At 40.0% G+C, this 12,685-nt stretch overlaps 1 protein-coding gene across 2 annotated transcripts in view; it reads left to right on the top strand.

Annotated features, from left to right (window-relative positions):
* The window catches only part of IL18R1 (interleukin 18 receptor 1), a 41,670-nt gene that overhangs the window by 14,905 nt on the left and 14,080 nt on the right, over positions 1-12,685 (top strand). For both annotated transcript variants that reach the window (XM_013056393.2, XM_045077629.1), the window contains 3 exons: positions 662-827; positions 3,842-3,992; positions 5,923-5,985. In XM_013056393.2, the coding sequence (XP_012911847.1) occupies positions 662-827; positions 3,842-3,992; positions 5,923-5,985 (380 nt within the window). The remainder of the gene's footprint in view (positions 1-661; positions 828-3,841; positions 3,993-5,922; positions 5,986-12,685) is intronic.

Genomic DNA, 12,685 nt, shown 5'->3' with positions numbered 1-12,685 from the left:
ATGGGGATCTATATGTCATATATGCAGTTTCAACAAACTTCAGGTTGCAAACATTTCCTTGTTTAGAAGTTCCTTTTTAAAAACTGTGTTAAAGTGGTTTCATCTTCCAGATTACTAATTTCTAATCAGAAGGAACAACATCAATGAAATCTACTCAAACTAATGTTTACTTAGTAGAATGCTAATATAGCTATGCAGTCACTCCAGACTTGGCTTTAATCAACAGTAAGAGAAGAGGATTGGAAGAAACCACCCAGAGAAATATAAAACCCAGTGCATTTATACAGACTTCCAGAAAACAAGTTCAGGAGTCTGTTTGTGGACCTCATCAACCCACTGCTACTGTCCCATCCTGAGTTGAGAATCTTTGGACTTGTCCATCTCCAAAGATCATTGAAGTTTTAGACATTTCTGTTCAGACACCCATAATATATGCTCTGCATAGGGTGAGTGTGTTTGTGTGTGTGGAACTGCTCAGGATTTTCTCTTTCACCGCCCTTTAGCCTTGCTACACTGAACCAAAATGGGACACAGCAGGGTCTGGGCATCAGTGAATGAGCCTCTTAATATGAAAATAAGGTGGGTGGACTGGTTACTAAAAGGTCGTATTTGCAAAGTCTCTGTACTAATCATAAAATATCTTTAAACCTTTATTTCATAGAAATAATACACGTGAATGGAAATTAAATGTCATTGGAAAAAGTAAACACAGATGTTTTGCTGAAAAACTACTAATTAGTAAACCTGTGGAAGTTCAGAAATCTTTGCGAGTCAAATGTATAAATACACACTATGAAAAACTGGCCAACAGAACATCACTGTATAAGGTAGCACTTTTAAAATATTTTAACTTAAGGGGCAACTAGGTGGCTCAGTGGTTTAAGTGTATACTCTTGATTTCAGCCCAAGTCATGATCTCAAGGTCATGAGATTGAGCCCAACGTCAGGCTCCGGGCTCAGCCCAGAGTCTTCTTGGGATTCTCCTTTCCCTTTGCCTCACCCCACCACGGTCTCCCTCTCTCTCTTAAACAAATAAGTCTTTAAAAAATATTTTAACTTGGGGCGCCTGGGTGGCTCAGTGGGTTAAGCCTCTGCCTTCGGCTCAGGTCATGATCTCAGGGTCCTGGGATCGAGCCCCGCATCGTGCTCTCTGTTTAGCGGGGAGCCTGCTTCTCTCTCTCTCTCTCTCTCTCTCTCTCTCTCTGCCTGCCTCTCTGTCTACTTGTGATCTCTCTCTGTCAAATAAATAAATAAAATCTTTTAAAAAATATTTTAACTTAAGACTTGAGGAAAAAAAAGACAAAAATCCAAAATGAGAATCTCCTGGCTGTGGACATCCTTGTCTTGTCACATACAAGCTACTTGGCCCCTCGACAGCTCAGCCAGCCCATCTGAGCAAGGTGCTCCCCACAGGGTTGCTCAGATGAGCTCCTGCCCCATGGTATGTGTTCAGGAAATGGGAACAGCTTCCTCATCCTTGCTCCTCCTTCATTTTCCTTCTTTTTTGATAATTTCTAAGAATGCTAGCTTATGGATTTTCATTTTCTTCTGCCACATATATTTAAAGTTTTACATTCTATTGTATATGTACTTTTTTTCTAAACATACGAGTTCCTTTTATAAAAATGGAAGATGGAAAAATGCACAGTGAAGAGAGCAGAGCTCACTCAGAATTCCACCAGCCAGAGACTTTGGGATGTGTGTGTGTGTGAACAACTATTTTTTAAAAGTGGTAATTATAAAATACTTTTTAAAATAAAAATTGTATTTTTAATGGCTTATATTTTTCCTCTAGTCATTAAAAATTATACAGGAATTATTCCCCTACATCTTTAAACATCCTTCCAAATATGGGATTCTGTTGTTTCTCACACTTGTGTTTAACTGTTCCCCTGGTATTAGGCATTTGTTAGTTTCCTACTTTTCACTATTATTTACAAGGCTAAAATAAATATCATTCTCATAAGTCTTAGGGTGTATGTATGATTTTATTCTTCAATCTCATCCCTAAAGTAGAATTATTGGCTCAAAGGCTATGAGTACATTTACAGCTTTTGCTCCACATTATTAAACAACTCTCTGGGGAGCTAGTTCACAACCCCTTTTCAACCACCACCATGCACTGTGAAATTTGACATGCACAGTTTCTGTAATTTTTAGTAGTTTTTTTCCCATTTCTTTTCTTAATAAGGAATTGAACATTTTTGTATATTTATTACACCTTAGTATTACTTCTTCTGTGGATTATCTATTTTCTTCAGCTGGTGTACCTTTTACTTGAATTGTAAGAGCTCTTTTAGACAATACTATGGAGATTATATATACATTCACAAATATATCATATATAAACTTATATATGCATATATAATTAATTAACATACATAACGTACATACATGCAGACATCCAACACAAATTATATTATTTCTCTAGAAGAACAAACTGGACAAATGTAACTCTGTTACAGAAATTTTAAAGAATTCTATGGGAGAATGAACCAGACAGAAGCCCTTCAGAGAGTTGAAGCTACAGATGATTTCCTAGAAAACTTTGTTCGCATATTTTGGTTCACCACTGTTTACTAGAGATTTTTGAAGGAGAGCTCTTAGCCAAAAGTTTTTTAAGTGTCTGAGTCAGTCCTGAGTTGACTTGACTCTATTTCCTGTCAAAAGTGCAAATATTCGACGGTACATATAAATTTGTGAGTTTCAGTGTACTAGGTTTCATGATATCTCAACATGTGGATATTTAAATTTAGAAAATAGATCTATTGAGGATATTTCTAGCTAGATGATTAAAAACAGGGTTCAGTATTCTCAGCCTATTTACAGATCATGGCCTACCTGAGGGGAGGAGGGCAAGGAAGCTAAATCAGAAAACAAATGATTGGAAATAAAAGTGAAGAGTCTTTGATATTTTAAAGTGCCTTATTAAAAAGCCTTTGGGGTCATAAAAGTTTGCCATACATAGAAACAATTTTCTGAAGTGAGAACACATGTGAATGCTTCACAGACCCATGCTAAGCACCCTCTGGGTCTAGCCCCAGTTGCTGCCAGCTTTGGTACCTTCAAGAGAGGTCTGTGGGCAGTACATTGTCCTTGTTTGCTGTTTTCAGAAACGGTATAGCATAGTCAAATTAGCAGTTTAGTTTCCATATTCCATATCTGGATCTTAGATCGCTTCAGAACCTCTTCTATGGGTGGCTGATGGCTAGATTGAAGAAGGTGGCTATTTTACCATTCTTTCTTGTGACCTCTGTGGAAATTTGTGATGGAGAGACATGTTTGTGTGTGCCTATGGATTTGAATATTCTTGATAAATTTCTAATCAGTCCTCTGACTTCTAAGTACTCAGGTATGTGTGTAATTCTGCTCCCACCCCCAGGACGGGTAGTCCTGAGTATATGGACTTAGACTAAAAGTGTTACAAAAGTTTACATCCAAGCAGGGTTGGTTTTTGTTGTTGTAATGCACGCGCGTTCTCTCTCTCTCTCCTCCTTTACCTCCATCCTTCCTCCCGTCTCCCTCTCCCTTTCTCTTTCCCCTTTCCACCCTTCGTGTGTAAAAGAGAGAGATGAAAAGAAAATGACAGGAGCAGCTACAGCACCCCCCTATATTCTGTTTCCCAACATGTATTAATAACAATGATAATAACAGATATGGGATCATCGTTGCCACAGAAGCAATCCCAAAGCACTGGGACTTTGACTCAGAAATTGCCAGTTTTCATTCTGTTTCCCCTTTTTAATAAAAATCTTTTAAAAATTTGAATCAATGTTATATGATACTGCTTTTACTTAAAATATTTTAACTTGATTTTTCTTCTTCTTTTTTTATAAAACAGAACTGTCAAGAGATAGAGAACAATAAAAACGCAGTTTTACAGAAGAATGCAGAGTTTGAAGATCAAGGATATTACACTTGTGTGTATTTCATTCCTCATAATGGAAAACTATTTCATGTCACCAAAACCTTCAATATAACCATAGTTGGAGGTAAGAGAAATTTGAGAATCAGAAAGAAACAAACGCATCTTTGTAAAACTGAGTTTTCTTTGTCATGTAGCACAGGAATCCAGAGGCAACTTACTTGGAGTTGTGACCACATCACTAGCTCAAATATAAGGGTCAAATCACTGGGGCATCATTTACTGCACTGGAAAGATTTTTTTTTTTTTTTTTTTTTTTTTGGCTTGGTGGGGTCGGTGGTAGTAAATGACCTTTATATATATGAGCTTCCCATGAGCCAATGCTCTTATTTCATGGAGGAATTTGCGGAATCTCTCGTGGTTTAGGATATGCTTTTGCCCAACAGATATTCATCAAAGTGTCTATATTCAATAAACTGTACTGAGCCTCCAGGTAAAGGAGGCAGGGAAATAGGAAATGAAGAGGAATTTGATTACATGTAAGAGTGCCCTCACTTATGAAACCAGATTCATCTGTGAGGTGTTAAGGATGCGGAGAGAGTCAAAGGAAGATCAGAGTCAGGGGACTCTGAGCTGAGTTTAGAGGTTGACCATGACAGGTGGGCAGGAGGACCTGCTGAGGACAGTGTGCTCTGGGTTTTCAATGGTACACTTCAAGTTTTAGTGGATGGTATACCGTCTTAAAGATACCCTTTTATAGCACCTCTCCCTCAAGGTTCCTACTGACATTCCTGGGGGGGAAGGTAGGGGGGGGCAAAAGACAGATCTAGAAGAAGATAAGCAATAGCAATTTTCCATAAAACCACCCCTTTGTCCTTGAGTCAACTCATGTCCATCAGTATTCTCAAGACTTGAGAGTTCCTTCTTTGGAGGCATCCAGATCCTCCTGTCTCCCTGTCGGTATTCCAGGCTTGCCCAGAGAGTCTGAATCCCAGAAGAATCAAACCTGACTCGTCTGGAGTTTCAACTTTGCGAGTTTCATCCTCCAGATTTACCCACCCACTCCCAATCCGTTCTCTACCCTTCATTCTGTAACACCACACTTCCTAACCAGGGTGCTGGTTCAGGAGAGCTCCCCAGTCTCGCATAACTCCTTGTGCACAGGCCTTGTGTTTGCTGAGCACCAGTAAGTCCCAGGAGTTTGCTGAGCACCAGTAATGACTGCTCTGTACATGACTTGTAAATGCCCGAGAAGCACCAGCTGTACTAAAAGGTAGAGTCTAAGTCATGAAGAAAGTTGCCAGTACTGATCATTGGACTAAGAAGAACTTGACAACACAGCAGGTTCAATGTGTGCTCTCAGTGTTCTGCAGTTACAAGCTGCCCTCAGTTTTCTATGACAGCATTCAGAAGGAGGCTGAGGCAGACAGAATTGGGTTCCTCTAGTCAGGGTCAGAAGTCATTCAGGAATAGAAGCAGAGCTGAGCCCAGAGGTGTGGACACCCCCCTCCCCCCCAGGGCCAGCCAGCACTGAGGCAAAGGAGGCATCCAGAACACAAAATTGAAAGGGTGCTCCCCTGAGTGCCTTAGCAGGAAGGGTTGACACCTGAGAATGAGTGCTTTGCCTACCTCAAGGAGTAGAGACCCTGTCCCCAGTACACCTGTCTGAGGAGTTGAGGGGGCAGGGGGGCAACTGGAGGAATAAAGACAGAGCAGAAAGGCAGTTCCCTGAGACTTGACATCTAAGTCCTGCAGGTGGGTTTGTCCGCCAGGATGAACATCTTCCTCTGGCTTTTAGTTGCCGAAACTACAGATTTGAGCTGAGGGAAACCCAATTCAGGATGTTTTCTCCCATTACGTTAGCTTTGAGTAGATGGAAATGCAAATGACAAACACTGTTAACCGCAACCATTAGTTACTGAAAATATGACAGAAGTGTAAAGTGATGATTATTGGAATCTTTGTTACATGGGGTAACATTATGTTCCTGCAAATACTTGTCTTAGAGGAGCTCAGTGCAATGCTGACACATTCCTCTTTTCTTCTTTCACTTTTAGATCGCAGCAAAATAACTCCTGTTCTTCTTGGACCAAAGCTGAACTATGTGAAGGTGGAGTTAGGTATATTTTAACATACATATAGTCTGCATTTTGGAATGGGGGTATCACTGAGTCTTCCAAGGCTAAATCTGACTCATGATCAATCCAATTGTGTGTGCCTCACGCATGCCAGGTTTAGTGAAGAACATTACAAAGGGAAGAAAAGCCTGTCATTGTTTGAATGTTGCCATCTTTTGGCTGATGAAAATGAACAGTCTGTTGAAAACATGATAGAACCGTTTGTGGTTTTTAGATAGGGTTTTGGTCGCCCTGAGGTGGCTTTTCTCTAATAGTCTTTACAGTCACTTTTAAATATGAAACCGTGAGAGAATGCTTTGGAGGAATGATTCAGACTTGTTCTGTGGTCTGAACATTTGATTGATGAATCAATGGACTTTGAATCATTGGACTTAGTTGACTGTACATTTAAGATTTGTCTAGACAGGGCTTAATGAAATCAATGTGTCCAGGTGTGTAATTCCTTTCCAAAAAGGAAAGAAGGAAGGTAAAGAAGAAATTCCCATATGCTAAACCATGTTTTTTTTTTCTCTTCTTTTTTTTTTATTATTATTTTTTAATAAACATGTATTTTTATCCCCGGGGGTACAGGTCTGTGAATCGCCAGGTTTACACACTTCACAGCACTCACCAAAGCACATACCCTCCCCAATGTCTATAACCCCACCCCCCTTCTCCCAACCCCCCTCCCCCCAGCAACCCTCAGTTTGTTTTGTATGATTAAGAGTCACTTATGGTTTGTCTCCCTCCCAATCCCATCTTGTTTCATTGATTCTTCTCCTACCCACTTAAGCCCCCATGTTGCATTACCACTTCCTCATATCAGGGAGATCATATGATAGTTGTTTTTCTCTGCTTGACTTATTTCGCTAAGCATGATACATTCTAGTTCCATCCATGTTGTCGCAAATGGCAAGATTTCATTTCTTTTGATGGCTGCATAGAATTCCATTGTGTATATATACCACATCTTCTTGATCCATTCATCTGTTGATGGACATCTAGGTTCTTTCCATAGTTTGGCTATTGTGGACATTGCTGCTATAAACATTCGGGTGCACATGCCCCTTTGGACCACTACGTTTGTATCTTTAGGGTAAATACCCAGTAGTGCAATTGCTGGGTCATAGGGCAGTTCTATTTTCAACATTTTGAGGAACCTCCATGCTGTTTTCCAGAGTGGCTGCACCAGCTTGCATTCCCACCAACAGTGTAGGAGGGTTCCCCTTTCTCCGCATCCTTGCCAGCATCTGTCATTTCCTGACTTGTTGATTTTAGCCATTCTGACTGGTGTGAGGTGATATCTCATTGTGGTATTGATTTGTATTTCCCTGATGCCGAGTGATATGGAGCACTTTTTCATGTGTCTGTTGGCCATCTGGATGTCTTCTTTGCAGAAATGTCTGTTCATGTCCTCTAACCATTTCTTGATTGGATTATTTGTTCTTTGGGTGTTGAGTTTGCTAAGTTCTTTATAGATTTTTGACACTAGTCCTTTATCTGATATGTCGTTTGCAAATATCTTCTCCCATTCTGTCAGTTGTCTTTTGATTTTGTTAACTGTTTCCTTTGCTGTGTAAAAGCTTTTGATCTTGATGAAATCCCAATAGTTCATTTTTGCCCTTGCTTCCCTTGCCTTTGGCGTTGTTCCTAGGAAGATGTTGCTGCAGCTGAGGTCGAAGAGGTTGCTGCCTGTGTTCTCCTCAAGGATTTTGATGGATTCCTTTCGCACATTGAGGTCCTTTATCCATTTTGAGTCTATTTTCGTGTGTGGTGTAAGGAAATGGTCCAATTTCATTTTTCTGCATGTGGCTGTCCAATTTTCCCAGCACCATTTATTGAAGAGGCTGTCTTTTTTCCATTGGACATTCTTTCCTGCTATGTCAAAGATTAGTTGACCATAGAGTTGAGGGTCTATTTCTGGGCTCTCTATTCTGTTCCATTGATCTATGTGTCTGTTTTTGTGCCAGTACCATGCTGTCTTGATGATGACAGCTTTGTAATAGAGCTTGAAGTCTGGAATTGTGATGCCACCAACGTTGGCTTTCTTTTTCAATATCCCTTTGGCTATTCGAGGTCTTTTCTGGTTCCATATAAATTTTAGAATTATTTGTTCCATTTCTTTGAAAAAGATGGATGGTACTTTGATAAGAATTGCATTAAATGTGTAGATTGCTTTAGGTAGCATGGACACTTTCACAATATTTATTCTTCCAATCCAGGAGCATGGAACATTTTTCCATTTCTTTGTGTCTTCCTCAATTTCTTTCATGAGTACTTTATAGTTTTCTGAGTATAGATTCTGTGCCTCTTTGGTTAGGTTTATTCCTAGGTATCTTATGGTTTGGGGTGCAATTGTAAATGGGATTGAGTCCTTAGTTTCTCTTTCTTCTGTCTTGTTGTTGGTGTAGAGAAATGCAACTGATTTCTGTGCATTGATTTTATATCCTGACACTTTACTGAACTCCTGGACAAGTTTTAGCAGTTTTGGAGTGGAGTCTTTTGGGTTTTCCACATATAGTATCATATCATCTGCGAAGAGTGATAATTTGACTTCTTCTTTGCCGATTTGGATGCCTTTAATTTCCTTTTGTTGTCTGATTGCTGAGGCTAGGACTTCTAGTACTATGTTGAATAGCAGTGGTGATAATAGACATCCCTGCCATGTTCCTGACTTTAGCGGAAAAGCTTTCAGTTTTTCTCCATTGAGAATGATATTTGCGGTGGGTTTTTCATAGATGGCTTTGATGATATTGAGGTATGTGCCCTCTATCCCTACACTTTGAAGAGTTTTGATTAGGAAAGGGTGCTATACTTTGTCAAATGCTTTATCAGCATCTATTGAGAGTATCATATGGTTCTTGTTCTTTCTTTTATTGATGTGTTGTATCACATTGACTGATTTGCGGAAGTTGAACCAACCATGCAGCCCTGGAATAAATCCCACTTGGTCGTGGTGAATAATCCTTTTAATGTATTGTTGAATCCTATTGGCTAGTATTTTGGTAAGAATTTTTGCATCTGTGTTCATCAAGGATATTGGTCTATAGCTCTCTTTTTTGATGGGATCCTTGTCTGGTTTGGGGATCAAGGTGATGCTGGCCTCATAAAATGAGTTTGGAAGTTTTCCTTCCATTTCTATTTTTTGGAACAGTTTCAGGAGAATAGGAATTAGTTCTTCTTTAAATGTTTTGTAGAATTCCCCTGGGAAGCCGTCTGGCCCTGGGCTTTTGTTTGTTTGGAGATTTTTAATGACTGTTTCAATCTCCTTACTGGTTATGGGTCTGTTCAGGCTTTCTACTTCTTCCTGGTTCAGTTGTGGTAGCTTATATATCTCTAGGAATGCATCCATTTCTTCCAGACTGTCAAATTTGTTGGCGTAGAGTTGCTCATAGTATGTTCTTATAATAGTTTGTATTTCTTTGGTGTTAGTTGTGATCTCACCTCTTTCATTCATGATTTTACTTATTTGGTTCCTTTCTCTTTTCTTTTTGATAAGTCTGGCGAAGGGTTTATCAATTTTATTAATTCTTTCAAAGAACCAGCTCCTAGTTTTGTTGATTTGTTCTATTGTTTTTTGGTTTCTATTTCATTGATTTCTGCTCTGATCTTGATGATTTCTCTTCTCCTGCTGGGCTTAGGGTTTCTTTCTTGTTCTTTCTCCAGCTCCTTTAGGTGGAGGGTTAGGTTGTGTACCTGAGACCTTTCTTCTTTCTTGAGGAAGGCTTGTACCGCTATATATTTTCCTCTCAGGACTGCCTTTGTTGTGTCCCACAGATTTTTGAACTGTTGTATTTTCATTATCATTTGTTTCCATGATTTTTTTCAATTCTTCTTTAATTTCCCAGTTGACCCATTCATTCTTTAGAAGGATGCTGTTTAGTCTCCATGTATTTGGGCTCTTTACAAACTTCCTATTGTGGTTGAGTTCTAGCTTCAGAGCATTGTGGTCTGAAAATATGCAGGGAATGATCCCAATCTTTTGATACCGGTTGAGTCCTGCTTTAGAACCGAGGGTGTGATCTATTCTGGAGAATGTTCCATGTGCACTAGAGAAGAATGTGTATTCTGTTGCTTTGGGATGAAATGTTCTGAATATATCTGTGATGTCCATCTGGTCCAGTGTGTCGTTTAAGGCCTTTATTTCCTTGCTGACCTTTTGCTTGGATGATCTGTCCATTTCAGTGAGGGGAGTGTTAAAGTACCCTACTATTATTGTATTATTGTTGATGTGTTTCTTTGATTTTGTTATTAATTGGTTTATATAGTTGGCTGCTCCCCCATTGGGGGCATAGATATTTAAAATTGTTAGATCTTCTTGTTGGACAGACCCTTTGAGTATGATATAATGTCCTTCCTCATCTCTTATTATAGTCTTTGGCTTAAAATCTAATTGATCTGATATAAGGATTGCCACTCCTGCTTTCTTCTGATGTCCATTAGCATGGTAAATTCTTTTCCACCCCCTCACTTTAAATCTGGAGGTGTCTTCGGGCTTAAAATGAGTTTCTTGGATGCAACATATAGATGGGTTTTGTTTTTTTATCCATTCTGATACCCTGCGTCATTTGATTGGGGCATTTAGCCCATTAACATTCAGGGTAACTATTGAGAGATATGAATTTAGTGCCATTGTATTGCCTGTAAGGTGACTGTTACTGTATATTGTCTCTGTTCCTTACTGATCTACCACTTGTAGGCTCTCTCTTTGCTTAGAGGACCCCTTTCAAGATTTCCTGTAGAGCTGGTTTGGTGTTTGCAAATTCTTTCAGTTGTTGTTTGTCCTGGAAGCTTTTAATCTCTCCTTCTATTTTCAATGACAGCCTAGCTGGATATAGTATTCTTGGCCTCATGTTTTTCTCGTTTAGTGCTCTGAAAATATCATGCCAGCTCTTTCTGGCCTGCCAGGTCTCTGTGGATAAGTCAGCTGCCAATCTAATATTTTTACCATTGTATGTTACAGACCTCTTTTCCCGGCTGCTTTCAGGATTTTCTCTTTGTCACTAAGACTTGTAAATTTTACAATAAGGTGACGGGGTGAGGGCCTATTCTTATTGAATTTGAGGGGCGTTCTCTGAACCTCCTGAATTTTGATGCTCATTCCCTTTGCCATATTGGGGAAATTCTCCCCAATAATTCTCTCCAGTATACCTTCTGCTCCCCTCGCTCTTTCTTCTTCTTCTGGAATCCCAATTATTCTAATGTTGTTTTGTCTTATGGTGTCACTTATCTCTTGAATTCTCCCCTCGTGGCCCAGTAGCTGTTTGTCCCTCTTTTGCTCAGCTTCTTTATTTTCTGTCATTTGGTCTTCTATATCACTAATTCTTTCTTCTGCCTCATTTATCCTAGCAGTGAGAGCCTCCATTTTTGTTTGCACCTCATTAATAGCTTTTTTTATTTCAACGTGGTTAGATTTTAGTTCTTTTATTTCTCCAGAAAGGGCTTTTATGTCTCCCGAGAGGGTTTCTCTAATATCTTACATGTCTTTTTCGAGTCCGCCTAGAACCTTGAGAATTGTCACTCTGAACTCTAGATCTGACATATTACCAATGTCTGTATTGATTAGGTCCCTAGCCTTCGGTACTGTCTCTTGTTCTTTTTTTGTGGTGAATTTTACCGCCTTGTCATTTTGTCCAGATAAGAGTATATGAAAGAGCAAGTAAAATAGTAAAAGTGTGGTAACAACCCCAGGAAAATATGGTTTAACCAAATCAGAAGAGATCCCAAATCGTGAGGGGGGAGAAAGGGGATAAAAAGAGGTCCAAAAAGAATGAAAGAAAAAAAAAAGAAAAGAATTTAAAAAAGGAAAACGAATAAAGAAAAATATAAAAAGGAAAAAATATATATTAGATATACTAGTTAAAAAACGTTAAAAAAGAAAAGGGTAAAAGTTTAAAAAAATATTAGCAGAAGAAGAGAAAAAAATGAAAAAGAAAAAAATTAGATTAACTGTAAGACTAAAAAGTCACAGGGGAAAAAAAAAAGAATAAAAAAATCACAGGGAGAAAGCCATGAGTTCCATGCTTTGCTTTCTCCTCCTCTGGAATTCTGCTGCTCTCCTTGGTATTGAAACCGCACTCCTTGGTAGGTGAACTTGGTCTTGGCTGGATTTCTTGTTGATCTTCTGGGGGAGGGGCCTGTTGTAGTGATTCTCAAGTGTTTTTGCCCCAGGTGGAACTGCACCGCCCTTACCAGGGGCCTGGCTGAGTAATCCGCTCAGCTTCGCTTTCAGGAGCTTTTGTTCCCTGAGCGCTTTCCGTTGAGTTCCGGAGGACGGGAATACAAATGGCGGCCTCCTGGTCTCCGGCCCAGAGGAGCCGAGAGCCCGGTGGCCGCACTCCTCAGTGCGCCCTCAGAGAACATCACCCAGTTACTCCCGTCCACCTGACCTCTGGCCGCGCTCCGAGCTCACCGAGCCTGGGACCGGTTCAAGGTAACCCCGAGCTGTGAGCTTACTCTCGGCTCTGTCTCTGCAGCTGGTTTTCCCGTTCCATTATGCACAAGCTCTGCGACACTCAGATACCCCCGATCCTTCTGTGACCCTGCGGGACCTGAGGCCACGCTGACCCCGCGTGGGCTTCACTTCTCTGCTGGTCCTACCTTTCAGAAAGTGGTTGTTTTTCTGTTTCCAGAATTGCTGTTCTTCTTCTCTTCGATCTGCCGATGGATTTTCAGGTGTTTGCAATCTTTAGATAAGCTATTT

Source organism: Mustela putorius, unplaced genomic scaffold (genome assembly GCF_011764305.1).
Source record: "Mustela putorius furo isolate JIRA1106 unplaced genomic scaffold, ASM1176430v1.1 tig00000224_pilon_pilon_pilon, whole genome shotgun sequence".
Lineage (NCBI taxonomy): Eukaryota > Metazoa > Chordata > Mammalia > Carnivora > Mustelidae > Mustela > Mustela putorius.
Note: the sequence above shows the minus strand (reverse complement) of the source record. Positions and strands in the feature narration are given on the sequence as shown.